Source organism: Pieris brassicae, chromosome 2, assembly GCF_905147105.1.
Source record: "Pieris brassicae chromosome 2, ilPieBrab1.1, whole genome shotgun sequence".
NCBI classification, from domain to species: Eukaryota; Metazoa; Arthropoda; class Insecta; order Lepidoptera; family Pieridae; genus Pieris; species Pieris brassicae.
Genome location: NC_059666.1, coordinates 18,429,120 through 18,445,821, shown reverse-complemented (window position 1 = coordinate 18,445,821; position 16,702 = coordinate 18,429,120). Strand labels below are relative to the sequence as shown.

The 16,702-nt window shown below is 31.8% G+C and overlaps 1 protein-coding gene across 1 annotated transcript; it reads left to right on the top strand.

Moving 5' to 3' along the window:
• The first annotated feature begins 4,096 nt into the window (after positions 1–4,096).
• On the top strand, positions 4,097–16,702 carry LOC123719989 (acyl-CoA Delta-9 desaturase). Its single transcript, XM_045676366.1, is given in 8 exon segments — positions 4,097–4,237; positions 9,427–9,701; positions 10,677–10,807; positions 12,337–12,548; positions 15,554–15,739; positions 16,118–16,287; positions 16,512–16,537; positions 16,539–16,702. Coding segments are annotated over 7 exon segments (1,083 nt in total). The 5' UTR covers positions 4,097–4,237; position 9,427; the 3' UTR covers positions 16,623–16,702.

Below are 16,702 nucleotides of genomic sequence, written 5' to 3'. Positions count from 1 at the left end.
TCGTAAATTCAACCCTTTATAATTTATTTTATTCACAGTCAAGTGTGTCTACTAATTAAATAAAACATGGATTATTTATCTACATGATCTGTTACCATGCACCAAGTTAAACATGCACACCACATATACAAAAATACAATAGTTTTAAATTACATAAATAACAATAAATTATTGAATAATGCATTAATTTAATAATTTATAAATTTAATTTCATTAATAGCGAATTAGGTTCTCTTGCATTGTGCACATAAAGTTTCATAATACTAATTATAAAATTATAATAATTATGAATGTTTAAGCTGGATAATAATTTTTAATCACATAAAAAAATGCTTTGAGAAAATACCGATTCGTCAAATTTGAGCAATAAACAAAATATATGGAAACACATAATGAAATAATTAGTAATTTAAAGAAGTATTACGTAATGTTCTTTTGCATAGTTTATGTGCTTACGCACATAATCATGTTAATAATTAATTAGGAGCTCCATTCATAATATTTTCTCACTGAAAAAATGTTAGGACCTTGAGAGTTCGAGGGAAATTAGCGAGGAACAAATAGTTATTGTTTGAGTTGAACGTAAGTGGAAGGAAAACTCCATGTGAAGATAATCCTTGAAGCTGACCGCATCCGTTACTTAGTCAAATACTATTGACTTTTATTGTAGGCTTAGGCCGCGTTCGAATCCCAGCAAAGAAATTATATCGGCTCGGAAAACATGATAACTGCCTCAGGGACTTAGTCATTAACTCTAACATCCAGTCTGTGTCTGTGGCCCAATAAATATGATCATTATTACATATCATAGGAATATAGGATTAAGTTTTTGTACCGTATTACCTGTTTTTTTTAAATGAAACTTACTATTAAGTTTGTTGTGAAAGAAATGCGAACCCTGACCAGGTATTTCCTTACTTAAAAGGGTTCCTGAGGAGCAATGAATTATATTTTTATGAACGCCGAATACATTTAACGAATAAAATTAGCTACTAGCTTAGGGAGCGTTCACGTCACGCAATATTTGGAGACCCACATGAAACGCGCCGTAACTTTTTCTGTACCCACTAGTTAAACGTTTCGTGACCACCTAGTGCCTCTTTATACGTACAACTTACCATTATGTGTTGTAAAGTACTGGAAAGTAGAAAATTATATTAACAATAACGTGTAATTCAATCCCCGCCCCGTTTCGTAACGTTTTACAAGAGGAAAAATATTCGTTACATAATACTTGAACGCTTATTCTAAGGCCAAGTATTCCTATGGTCTTCTAAGACCTCTAATACACCCAGGAACACTCACACTGTCAGAGGAAATGCGAGTGCGTTGCTGGCTTTTTAAGAATTTGGTTTGGTTCGGAAATATTTCAGTGTGTAGCTCCACATAGTGGTGTTGCGCGATAAATATTGCCTCAAAAAACGTGTCGTCAGGGGTCGTCGAGACAAATGGTGATGAAACTCATATGCAGGTATAAATTCGAATTCGACAGTAATTACAAGCAAGATTGACAGAGACTTGAGAGGTGAAATCAGTCTTTTTCACCTTAGACATTTCAGATACATGAGCAAGCCGTAGCAAATTATAGTTTATGAAGATTTGCTTAACATAATCAATCAGGCGAATTGGTTCTGTATCGGAAGAACAAAAAGTAGATTTTTTTTAAATATAATAATTGATCCTTTTACTTAAAAATCTTTTGGACGGGAATAAATAAAATCTTTGAATGAAAAAAAATTTCAACTGCAAGCAAGGTCCGGGAAGAACCTTAGACATTCCAATTGAAGCTCTACTTTGGTTGCAGTCTGTCATACAGTGTGTGGTCTAGCGTTGTCGTGAAGCAGCAGTGTCTAGAGCGACTGACTAGCCTTGGTTGTTTAGCAGCTAGCTTTTCCATTATGGTTTGCAGCTGCTGATAATAGACCTGAATTATCTGCCGTAACTGTCTGGCCAGATTTAGTGAACGACCACGGCACTAGTCCACCAAGTAAGTTTTTCGGAGTCAATTATCTATCGCTTGGGGCACGATTTGGCAAGATTTGACGATAAATTTGAATCAAAAAGGTATTGTGTTTTCTTTTGCGACACTGTCGCTTTACACATCATTCATCCATCGAACCGTTTCTGCAGCACTGGTGCCACGGTGGAACTCTGCTCGTAAATAACGCGATAATTCGTATTTTCCATTTTATAAATAGAGTGACTTAACATTCAAAAAATGATTAAACGGGAAAATGATATGGAATCATGTTTTTCGAAAAACAAATGCACGAGTAAAAAACTATAATTTGGAATTCCTAGCCAAAGAGGAGATATTTAAGGTCAATGTGGCCAATACATCATACATTCACGCTCATTCACGTGATACAATTACTTAAAATGTATAATTATATTGATTTAATATGTAATTTGGAAGTTATTACAAAAGGTTAGTCGTATATTTTTCTATTCATGGTAACAATCTTTCTATTACCTTGTATAGAATAATAGAGCCGAATCCAATAGTTAGCCGGTGAATGAAATTCCTTTCAGCGAAAACATGACTTAAAGCGTGGGCTAACATGCCTCGCCTCTTTGCCGCCAAATGACGCATCGGTGGCGACACATCTACAAAACTATAATTTTGTTCGCATCACACCAATATCTTGAGACGTTTTATGAAAATTAAAGCTTTGTAATTTAAAATTAATTGTATGTAGTTTTGAGACCGATTGGGTTATGACAATTTACCTTATAAATGTTAAACAATCTTCAAATACAGAGAGTAATAAAACTTATTCCTTTCAATTTAAGATATTTAGTATGGGACTTAAGCTTAAGAGTCTAGATTTTCCAATACAGTATAGCTTATTATTATACTATAGATAAGCATATTAATCGTTAAAATTCGATTTATATATTTATTTTTTAATTGCGTCTCGAATGATAATAAGAACAAGTCACAAGAGCCTAAATATATCTTAAAGTTAGTTGTTATATTAGACACAATAATTGGTGTTGTGTCACTATCTGTCTCGCTCACATTTTATGGAATATCTCTCTCCTTTAAAACACGCTGTGGTCATTAGGAACGTTTTGGGTGCGCTAGAATCATTTGTTGTAATTTCAAAGAGGTTGTTAAAAACAGACTTTGTTTAACAAAAATAATTCTTATGGCCGATCTAAGAAATAATAGACTCAGTGTTATACCACTGTAGAATCCTTATTAAATGCGCTAACTTTTAAAGCTACTTGCCAAACTGGAGTAATACATTTTAATTTCAGGACGATCAGTTGAAGTAGTGCGAAAATTAATTTTGAAAACTTGGTACGGTATAAAATGACACTTTCCTAAAAGTTGGAGTGATCAGCACAGAGTTTAGGATCATAGGTTACATAAAACACTATTCGGGATGACGTAAGAGAAAAAAAATTGGCAAAAAGTAAATATTTATAACAACAGGAGTGAAAAAACTGTCACATGGTGTGCATTTTCTGGAATAACAAAAAAAATATCCATAACTTCAAAAATACATGACTTATTTTTTTTTAAATTTTTCTGATAACTGGTGTGGCATTACCTATGAGAAATTTCGCCTTGACGTCGACTTTTGGGACATCCTGTATAATATATTTAATATATACTCCCAAATTGGCCAAGGGGTAAAAAAATCTTCGCCTTTTTACTTCTTTGTGTACATATTAATCATTAGGATATGTCATTAAGTTTTTTCAGTTGTTTCAGTTGTTTTATTAGTGTTGTTTTTGATCATACCCAAGACTTACCTACGTAATATATGTATTATGTACCACTAAACCGAAGAGCCGGTGATTGCACGATATATTGTACTAAAAAATATCTAATATTATGATGCAACAGTTGAATGAAATGAAATCGGCTAAGCGTATTGTGAGCCGTGCCGTTGAACTTGTTAATCCTGTAAGTCATAATATAATAATTTCATTAATCAGTTAAAAAACCTTCTTTAGTTACGAACAACAGTCTACTTGGACCGCGACAAAACAAAGGGAGGTCTCGTAATGGTGTGTAATGCAAACACCATAGATAAGTCTATAGAAATATTTGGCCTCGACACCGTCCCATGAATTGGACTGTATAGACGCTTCTAGGCCATCAGTTCACCATCGTCCGTCGCGCGCGCTGTTGGTATCGATAGGAAAAATTGTCGCCGGCATTCTGACGCCATGACTAATTCAGTCTATAGTTTTTCCAGGAACTTCGCGCGCACATAGTAAGGTTAGTTCCCCATATATGTAAAAATATTGTTCTGTGCCGTTTCACGAGTAGTTAGGAGTTCTTGATACTAGGGCGGTAAGGTTTGTTCGAATTTTAAAATGTATTTGAAGAAGTTGGAGTTGTAAGTAAAAGTAGCTATCATCGCGCTTACAACTCCAACTTCTAACGTATTAAATTTATGTAATTACGCTTTTTAGTAACTTTTTAAATTGAAAATATCTATGTATAGTATCTACGATCTCCTTAATCGTCTGTGCTAAATATCCAAACTTGGTAACTAAATTTAAAATATTTTACTATCAATAATCATCAAAAATAATTAGTATGTATATTGAAAACATTTTAAATTTAAATTAATATGCAAAGGTGTTATCATCTTAATACCTATGGTGCCCGTAGTCAAGAACCCGAAGACCTTAGTTCTTACTCTAAGATAAATTCAATGGTATTTTGGACGGAGTTATTATTTTACTTCATTTACAGCATAGATGCCAACAATATTTATAATATATATAGACTAATTTACATAATTCCATAAACTACTAACAAATTTTATTTCTATTTAACTTAGTGTGTGGTACAATTCCAAATAATGTAATAGCTACTTCCTTTTATATATTTAATTATGTTCATTGTTCTAGAATATGTACATTACTTATATAGATAATATTTTAAATAAGTTTTACAATTTTACACATACAAGTAACACCATTAGACCCACTAGTTACATCATACAACTATTATATTCAAATAATTGTAGTGTGTGTGTGTGTAGAAAAACATACCGGTTATATTGACCAAAATCAAAAGTCCCAGCGGAATTCTATGTTTTATGTACTTAATAACAACGTCATCGGCTGTTACGACTATCGGTTTTTATGTCCACACATATGTTTTCAGTCCCTTCGATGTTGTTATAACAGATTTTGACTGTAAATTTCAATTTTAAAATTAAAAATATATAGTCAAAACGAATGACACGAAGAACATTATGTACTAACGAAGACAATATACTAATAATTTACTTGTTGAGGTGTGTGCGTTTTGTTTGTGTTGTTTATACTATTATCTTACGTGAGTTGAGGAAAATAAAAATATGACGACTAAGCACTATGAACCTGTAAAATATTTATTTATTTGTAGAAATACATACATTATCCTTACATACTATGCTAAAACCATAGTGTCGAGAAAAATAAAATTAAATGTAATAAAATATATAACTTTAAACACACAATATCGCTACTGTGAATTCATAAAGTGAATCAAAAATAATTCTTTGCAGAGTAAATGATATGGAATACTTATGTTCTGCTAACATTGAATTAAAACTTTAATAGATTGCAACCTTGCAAGAATGACACATTATAAGAAATGATATCATCTGAACACACGTATCTTGTATTTAGGTTTGAAACGTCCTAATAGCGTCATAGTCTAATATCGTATATGGAGGTATATTTAACAGAACGTTTTTCTGTTAATCGGCGCTTGTCCGTAAAACAGCATTAGGAAAACGGAGCGTTAAAAAGCAAAAGGAAATTTGGACTAAGGTTATAACGAGTCAAGGTTGTTTCATAACATCAATATAAACGCTATTGGAAATAGTGAGTGATAAACGCTGTTGAAACCATCGTATATGAACAACATTTAACTGGTTTTTTTCATAACATCATTTAGTCGAATATTTAGAAGAATGGCATTGCATTTTCAATAAATTTGGGGCAGAATTAATAAAACTTGTTCCAAATAATACATATTCAAATAGTATATAATCTGGTTTTTGTCAACATTTTTCTGTGAGATTCCATTAGAGAAGCACCAATAAAGTCCATTCAACTCACTGAAATGTCCTTCAATAGCGAAAATATAATAGTAGATAATTAACATTGTATTTTTAAGTAATAGTAACTCTCCTTTACTTTTTATTCGTTACTTATAAATAATAATAATTATAACACTGGTCGCTTGTCGTTTGAAGTCATGTTATGTTAATTATGTACTCACAAAATACGCGTTTTGTAAAAAATATTGTACATATTGTTACCGATTAATATTTTTATTTTATATAACTTATTTTTGGATAGTTTCTTAGTAGGTGCATTACTAACCTACTCTAAAATTTCTCACTAAGTGAATGTAATTCTTTGAGAAACGAAGTACCTTTGAACCGAATCCTGAATTGGAGCTTCAGGGAGGCACATAGCCTTGGGCATATTGACCGTTTTTTTCTACAAGTAGAGCCTCGAGTGGCTGACTCACATCATAGGCTGAAAGGTATTCCTTCCGTCAATACCAATTATTGAATATGACATACATGGTGAAGGATATTGAAGTAATTACGGCCATTGAAAAATCCATTTCTGCAGAGCCTGGGTTCAAACACATGACCTCAGGCATAAATATTGCTAGGATATATTATTATTTGACGTTATAATTATAAATTTTGTTTTGTGTCGGGAATGATTATAGTATAGTATTATATACAACGTAATGTTTGACAAAAAGGCACAAAACACTTAACTAGAGTTGATAAATAAGGAAATCCTTATCTATATGTGTTGAAGGCTCAATAAATATTTCTATAAATTCGTCAGTGTTTTATACGAATTAATCTAATTTAAAACACACAAAGTTGTCAATTAGTTGAGTACTGTGGATTTATAACCAGTGTACGGCTTCCACACTGTCGTTAACCTAATTTGCCAATAATGAAGTATTCTATTTACTCACCCGGATTTGCATAAGCGCAATTTACTAGAGTGAATTTAGTTAGCGAATAGTTGTACTATTTGGACTAAGTACCTGTACTGAACTGTACCTGTAATGTTAAACCGAGCAATACATGAAAATGCTATTTTATGTCACGTCCGTACGATTGCTAAATACATTAAATTAAAAATGGCAAGAAGTCAAACATGCGACAGTGGCGAATCTATTCACAAGTACCGTTAAATTGATGACAATTATTGTAAAATAATCATCTTTATCTACAGTTTCAAACTTACAACACAAGCTAAACAGAAAACCCAATTTTGTTGGTCAAAAATGCAAAAAAACTCGTTTTAGTAAATAATACACAATTCTTATATACTTCCGTTGAATGAGAAGCATGGTCTGGAAGTAGAAAATAGATTTAGTGTCTTGGAGTCAGTTTTTTATACAGCACTGATGGATGGTCTTTCCTGCTTTAGCAAATTTGCTTCATTTAGGAAGTTTTTTATAAGTCTTTGATGTTATTACATTGCTCCGTCTTATTACATGAACGATTTCGGCTTCGCAATACTATTCCGAAAGTATCTTTAAATGTCAAAAACTTATGAAGGTCATATGAAGAAAATAAAGTTATTGCGTCTTTATGTGTGAGAATCGACAATATTTCATAACGTATGAGAGCAGGTACAATTAAATAATGATTATTATTTTAGTTTTAATCACCAGAAATTCATTTTCAGAGCTGTAGGCAACGGATATGCTGATGTTTTCACGTATTAAATTGACTTTGATACAGTTTATAGAAGCTACGGCCATTTTATAACAATAACGAGTGCGGCTCAACCCACTTCATTAAATGATAGATGACAAGTTACAAGCTTAAAATGAAAGTAATTTAAATTTTATTTATACAGGTTTTTAAAGTTATAATTCTTTTAGCGCGTTAGGGAAAAATTATAAGAGCAAATTTTTACGATGCGCGCGCACACCGTCGCATAAAACCGACACCCACACAGAGGGTGAAAAAAGCCGATACCCTCCCACCGTCACAATAAACTGACATACTGTAGTTAGCATAGTCAACATTTCAAAATAAAAAATGTCCATGTCTTTCATTATGTAGAATATGTCTTTTTAAATATACTTTATTTACCTAGATAATGTTATAATAAAACTTTCAATGTATTGAATACCTTTTGTCTATTGTTAGTGTCGTTTTCTCTAAGGCGAAAGCCAAAACATTTTTCAACAAGATTATTATCTTGTTACGCCAAAGAAGTATAACTTCTAACGCGTGTACATATCTAAACACAAATGTTTTTTATCTTCTAATTGTTTATTAATATATTTATAATTCAGCCGGCGGAGGATAAACAAAACCTAATCTAAAGCCTATGTAAGCTAAACAGGTGTTTGATAATAAACACCGGCTATTTCTTATCAGTAATCTCGTTATCAGCGTATAGTTTGTAAATGGGTGGTTTCTGAGGTTTGCATTTATACGATTCTTTTATGCGTTATTATCGATGTTAGATTATTAACAATAATGAACACCTAAGCAGTTTAGCATTGTTCTAGTAAAGAATGTACTATAGTGTACTGTTTATAGTTATCATTTTCTTTTTACTTAAATAATTTATTTATTATTATAATATATTTAATTTATTTATCGAATCGAAATTATTTAATATTTAAAAATCCCTATGACAGCCCTAAAAAGTTTGACCCTATTTATTTGATACAAGAATTTTCATATAAATATAAATACACATATATATTGTATGATTTAACTCCTATGAATGACTATGAAGGTTTTAAATAGAACAACTATCAGGTAAATAAATTATATAGGCTAATATAAATATTAAATATATTTTTTCTAATTATATATATATTTGTAATATATCTTGATAACACACGTAGTAAATAGCTCAGGTTCGGGATTGGACTACCAGCGAAACAATTCTTCATCAGGCCTGAAAATTAAGATTTAACAGAATCGTGGTGGTGCCCTTCGTATACTAAGTAAGGCCTGAGTATTATGACGTCTGATTTCAAATCGAATAGTTTCTCGTTTAATCAATCAAGGCTATTGCAGCTACTATGGTTGTAGAAATGCCATCCTTTACATGTGATTTTCTGTCGAAAATAAGTTCCTTAATTGATTACATGTCCTCTGCGATCTGGATATGCTGCTAATACCCGTATTTAAACGGAATTTTTATTTTTCTGATGCATATTTCATTAATTATTATGTGTATTTATTCAATGAGTGTCAAGTCTTGAACATTGGTATCAACGATTTTCGTTTTAATTGTTTGTGGTGATGTCATCGTACAAAATTAGTTTATTAATTATTATTTATTTTATTTTTAAAGTTTTTATTTAGTCTCGTGAAACAATAATATTTATAGAGTTTTATCGCTTCTTCATTTATATAAGTAATGTTATGCACTTATAATTTTAATCAACAGGATGCCGCCGGCGCAGAATGTTGGTTTGCATTCTCGTCGTGTCACGCTTCTAGAAGAATGTGACATAAAAAGTAACAGCACAGTGAACAATTTGACACAAAGTGATATAAGTGACAAAAGTGATGACTTTGACATAAGCTTTTATGAAAGCATTGAATTTAAACCACAGATAAGATGGCCTGATTTATTAGTTCAAATATCTCTACATTTAGTTGCAATTTATGGCCTGTGCCTGATATTAACGAATCAAGTTAAATTTTATACGCTATTATTTGGTAAGTCTACTTACTTTTTATTTAATTTATTATGTAAATATTATAGCTGATATCATTTGATATATAAAAATTTTTACCTACAGAACTATTAGTCAAAAATAATTTGGACTGTTGATTTTGCTCCTAACAACCACAGAAAAGGTATTTAAAAACCCAAACCTGGTAATGTATCTTCAAACACGTCGTATGAAGTTTTTTCGTCAATAATAATGATAAAACTTATTTTACTTTAACACCAAAAAGTAATTATTTAGTTTGTAATGTATGTTTCCAAACAACATTTCAATCAGACGAATATAGTGAAGGGTCTCGCTTCCCGTTATCCTTTGTATTATTCCGGAACTCTTGTCTATAATCTAAGTTCAAACGACATATGTATTAATTAAAAAATTCAATGACATATATATTCTGTGGGATTTCCTTCTATCAGGAAACCACTGAACTCTTTCATTTTCCTATAGTTATCCTTATGTTTATCTAATGTTATGATATATAATGTAAAATAACAATATTAAATCCTGTAACTGAGATATCCAGGCCACTATTACAAGGCCCTATACAAGATACAGTTATGGCAAACGAACAACAGAACATCTGTCAACATCAAATAACTTCAGTTTTTTGAGGGTGTCATCTCTATTAGTTTAACTAGGTTTATTGTTTATAATAGGAGTATAATGCCTAAATGTGAACTATTTAATCGTTAATAGTATTGCTATCTAGACCGCTAGCCAGATAAAGGCTCTAGCAAGCGGTCGTTAAACATATTTCTGGTTATTAAAGATTTGAAGTTTTTGAAATTTGTATACGTGCTATTTCTGCAACTTCATTTATTTTTTCTTAATAGACACATAGGTGATAAGTCGTCTGTGCCTGACACACGTCCTCCTTCCTCTCAATGTTTTCGTTCACAGTCGCATATTGAAACCACGAGGCTGCTTTAACACATTATTATTATTATTTATAAATTTCCAGTCCTTGCTACAATATATACATCGGGCTTCGGAATTACTGCTGGAGTTCATCGTCTGTGGTCACATAGAGCATATAAAGCGAAATTACCCTTGCGATGCCTGCTCGCTCTACTCTTCACCATTACAGGTCAAGTAAGTGCTTCATACTGTATCAATCTATATCATTATACCAACAATATATTAGACAGTTTGGTGATACCGGACAAATAAGATAGTCCATGTTTATTTACCCGGCCCCAAAACTTTCACAATTTCGATTAGTTTAAAGAGTTACACATGGGAATGGTATGTTATATTTACATAATAAGAATATTCATTTTGAAGTGAAGCCACTCTTGGGTCCACTAAGTAAGACTAAAATTCATTTCACTAAAATATGCATTTGGTTTGTATCTAAATATGAATTATTATTTTCTGTAATAATTGACAATTACAGACAATTAGGTTGCCCAATAGAAATACGTCATTACAATGTCAAGTGAGTCAATTACAAGTCAATTGGTTGACCCATTTTTATTAATGCGAAACAATGTTTTATTAAAATATATTTCAAGGATTGTTTGTACGAGAGCCATTTCATTACATATACTTTACAGAAAATATGCCTTTGTCTGGACGAATTTGATACAAAGAACAAATGGACAAAAAATACCAATATAATAATAATCCAGTGGCCACATTCGATCCTTTGTGGGTATTGCCTTCACATTAACTCCATTTCTTTGATTATTTTTATTTCATAGACAAGATGATTAGCCTTCCGTCTAACACATGCTGTTGACTTTTGGATTTAAAATATGCCGGTTTTCTCATAATTTTTTGTATGCCTAGTGCGTGTTAAATGCTATATTTTTTATTATTTTTTCCTGTATATTTTAAATAAAAACAGAAACTACTGTTTATTAATAAAACATTTATATTTTCCACACTGAAATTAAAAGTAATTTGCTCTTAGCTTTGGTATCTCGTTCCCCGATTTTCCCTTATACATATTGAATAAAATTATCTTTCAGTTACTGTGCAAATGAAATATGCGAAATGCATGAGTTTTTAAAAACCGTATCCCGACCAAACACGGTTGGATGATATTAAAACTTTAATTAATGTTATCACGTATGTACGTATCACTCATGACAAATATTAAACAGCGATGTTGATATTATAAACTCAAAGTTACTCCATATTAATAAATTTAAAGTGAAAAATAGAGGCAGAATTAATAATATTTAATGCTAATAAAATGTAATTAAAGTTTCAACGATCGTCTGTATAATGTTTTACCACCGAGACCTAAGATAGATAAGAACTTGTATGAGGAATATACACTATACAAATAGATAACAGAATTTACATACATTGAAAATTATCAAGGTTGATAGTATTACAGCCTACGCGGAAAATATGTTTAATCATAATTTAGGGGGAATTGTGCTTATTTAAATTGAACTAGAATTCGAATGACGTACCTACGCGATATAAAGCACAAAGCTTTTGGTTTCACGAAACTATAAGCATGCATTTCATTATTCATTGCAAAACGTTATTTTCAAATATACATTATTCGCTACTATTGTCATTGTTTAATGTTCCATTATTTTATCATATGAAATGCAGGAAAAAATGATTTATATGTAATATTATTCATGTTTTATTAATTTCAGAGGGATATCTATACTTGGGCACTCGATCATCGAGTACACCACAAGTATACGGAGACAGTAGCTGATCCTCACGATGTCCGTCGCGGGTTTTGGTTCGCCCACGTTGGCTGGCTTGTACTGACCCCTCACCCAGCTGTCGAGAACCGCCGAAATGCTCTGAACAAAACCTCACAAGATCTAATAGACGATCCTGTAGTTAGATTCCAAAAATTGTAAGTAATTAATAGAGCTGCGTTGCCTGAAATCTTGACAAAAACAAACTTCATATGAAGAGGGGCTCTTAGCCAGGCCATTTTTTTCACGAAAATGTATAGCTGCAAGGTCGTGGTCGTGGTCGTATTATCAGCCAGCATTTACGGCATTACTTAATTTTTTTTTTATTAAGGCTGGTATGTATTGCCAAATTAATTTTTGCACGCCCGATGAATGTTTAGTATCCCTGACGTATGGTCGGATCTATCGCTTTGCAATCGAAAATACTGCAATATTTCTCAGCCATATTATTGCTGTCTCGCAGTACAGCTTAAGTGCGTCCCTTTTTCATGCTATATGAAGTTTGCCAAGATGCGTTCGAATAGCGCTATGTTCGTGTGTGTTTGTTTCTGTTTATATTGGTTATAAGTACTAGCCAAGTCATGTAAACAGTGTGAAGACAAAATAATGTGACATATACTCTTACAGAAATATTGCCGAGATTTACATTTTTCAGCCACGTGCTGCATTTAAATGTTTTTGTATTTTCGGCAATGATGTAGCCACATATTTTATTAAAAGTGTAGCCTGTGTGTAGGTCCCGTTAGGTATAAAATACCAGTTTTTAATTATCTTAATATATATAAATCTCCTGTCACGATGTTTGTCCGCGATGGACTCCTAAACTACTTAGCCGATTTTAAATTAAATTGGCTCACCGTGAGCAGTCTGGTCCAACTTAAGAGATAGAATAGCTTAGATCTTTAATTATAGGCGCAATTTTATTTTATTGCAAATTATTTGTCTAAAATTAATTGACAGTCACAATTATCTGTTAACTCCAAAAGATTCTAACAGATGTCGATACTTTTCGATTGGATTGAGTAAGTGATCAATAGATGGCTCTGCTCTGGTAAACCGACAAACGTGTCATATAAGCTACAATTCAATATCATGATTACCACGTGTTATTGAGGCTAAAGTATAAATTAAATTTATTTTGTAGTAAACGAAACACCGTGAAATTCAATTATTTCTACTTTTTTACATTTTTGGTGTTAGCATAGCCAACCACGTGTTACTTAGACCGAAGTGTAAATCAAATTCAAATTAAAGTGACGATAATACAGTGAAATTCTTCTTTCGTGTCATGGTATTGAGGCTAACTAAAACCACATTAAGGTGAAACGAAGTTCGCGGGGGCAGCTAGTTGTGTGAGAACTGGGAATTCACATAAAGTTACAATATTTTTTTAAGCCATAAGTTCGTATTTGTTACCTATATTATTCCATTGTATTTTATTATGTGTAATGTCAATTTTAATACCAAATATTTTACTATAGATGATATTACCAAATTATATTATTAAAATTTTATAAATTACTAACACATAATATTTAATCGATGACTTAACCAAAAACTGTTGTAGACAACAAAGAAGAACGAATTTCATAGAAAAGCTGCTATCATGTCATATCTAATTTTTATCTTTTTTCCAACAACAATATGTAATCTGATTACATTTCAGGTAATCATAAACTCTACTTTTTACATTACTGATATCTATTCCTTAAAACGAGGATCGTCGTTAAGGAATAAATATCAAGTCAATAGCTCATAAACATAAGCTATATATAATCGGCAATTTATTTCATAACTGGCTAGTACTACGTAAAAAATTAAGTAAATATATTAAGTAAGCTTTACTGTAAAACTTGTAAACAGCGTTAAACACCTAAATACTACTGTCATACAACTATAATTATAATAATAATATTTATTAGAACATAGAAGTTAAAAATAAATTATTCGACCCGTACCGCCTCGACGTCCGACAACTGAGCGTTTTTGCGCGAATACCTACTATGTGCAAACAGCTGCCTATTGAAGTATTTACGAACCAATTCGACTTCGGTGGGGTCCTTCCAGAAAAGAGCATACCAATTCTTAAAAGGCACTCGTGAGCCCTCTGGCATTAAGAGTGTCCATGGGCAGCTGTATCACTTAACATAATGTGAGCTTCCTTCCATTAATTAGAATCTATATTCCTTAAATTAGAATCTAATCTGGTTATTTAACAAATATTTTTAGGCATCTGATGAAATAGTTTCCAAGCACTATCATTGTCCTAGAATAAAATGGTTGTAAACTCTGAAATCGTACAAAGTTCACACGTGATGTAAACCTTAGCGTTTAATTTGTTATAATTATCAACTGACTCAAATTAGCGTCCAACATGAGTGTATAGTAATTACTTATAGGAATGCAGTTGTTTTTCGATAGTAGACTACGGAAAACTTTAAACTAATTTACACAAGTAAATATTGTTTATATTTACTAATTGTTAAAAAAAATTGTCCGTTCCGTTTATGAATTACTAGACTAATAAAATACTAATAGATTGAATAACCATGTCAAATTAAATAAAACTTTATTACGTGAACAATTCTTTACCCTAAAGGGGCACACGCTGAAAGACAAAAAATAATGATGACTAAACTATGATAAGTGTGCTATATCAAGGACAAAGTAATTGTTTTTGGTTATACATAGTAAAACTCATTTAATATGAAAACTTGTAAATAGTGGATATTAAATGTGGTTCATCTTAATAAAATAATGTGATTAACTTGGCAATTGATAAATAAAACGGACGAAATTCATTATAAAAACTCTTTTTATTTTACGCTATAACCTTTTATGAAATGGTTGATTTTCACCGTTCGATCAATTCGTTCAAAGGATCAGAACATATTATATACTTTGTATAAGTCATTATGTGTCTGTGAAAGGATTTATGTTTACCTAGTTAATTTTATGTTTTATGGCCTAGAGGTTTCCTCAATAAATGGATTATCCAAGGTAATTTAAACGTCGAAATTGTCTTACAGCCTCTCTCACTTACTTTTAATATCCATATTATGACGTTTAAAAGAAAATATGTTTCTTTTTTATTGGCCTCATACGAAAGTTATGAAATATTTCAGGGATTCTTTTTTTTAAATATTTCTTTTTTCAATTTCAGGTTCTTCATTCCACTATTCTTAATACTTAACATCATATTACCTCTGGGTATTCCCATATACTACTGGGACGAGGACTGGATGACGAGTTTCTCAGTCAGCTTCGTACTAAGATTTACCATCACACTTAACATTGCGTACTGTGTGAACAGCTTCGCACATTTATGGGGAAATAAACCTTATGACAAGTACGTATTTATATCTGTTTTCTAATACATTACATATTTATTTTTAAGTATTAGCTGATTTCGCTCTTGATCTTCATTACCGGTTTAATTGGTCCGAAAACAAGACATCCGCTTCTAATGGGATGATATGTTACAAGCTTCTACGGCGACGAATTCTTAAACATTATTAAATCTATTACCGCTACATGCAAGATTGCTAAGTATTACTCAAAAGGCGCTATAATTAAAATATTTTTTGAATGTATGACATCTCGAACGAGTAATATGCCTGCAGTTGCGATATCGCATTAACATTAATATAATGCCTATTTGAGATGGATTTTTTTTATATAGAATTGCAATTCCAGATAGAATTACATGATCTAATTTATTTTTTAGATATATTAAATCTGTGGAAAACCAGATCGTGAGCCTCGCCGCCCTGGGTGAAGGTTGGCATAACTATCACCACGTCTTCCCTTGGGACTACAGGACTTCAGAACTCGGCAAAATTAATATATCTACATCTTTCATTGACTTCTTCGCTAGATTTGGATGGGCGTATGACTGTAAGACTTTGCAATTTGAATAATCCTTCAATATTAGGATATAGGATACGTATTTTCTTATAGGATACATAAGATTCCCTGCCCAACCTTTGTTCTTTGACCACGTTCACAACTGACGCCAGTAATTTTTTGCGATTCCTTTTTGTCGGTTACCATTTAAAATCCCAGTCAAGTAACGTTGCGACAAATTTTTGTGATATTTAAATATGTATTTTTTTTTTCAGTAAAAGCAGCAACAATGTCAATGATAAGAAACAGAGCTGAGCGAAGCGGTGATGGCACATTCCACCACCAAGAAGAACCTTATCCACAAACATAACTTTCATTCCTACTAGATCAAAGTATACTTTATATTTAATGTAACAATATTTTATATTATCTATTTATACAAATAAAAATTATTGAATGTTGTGAC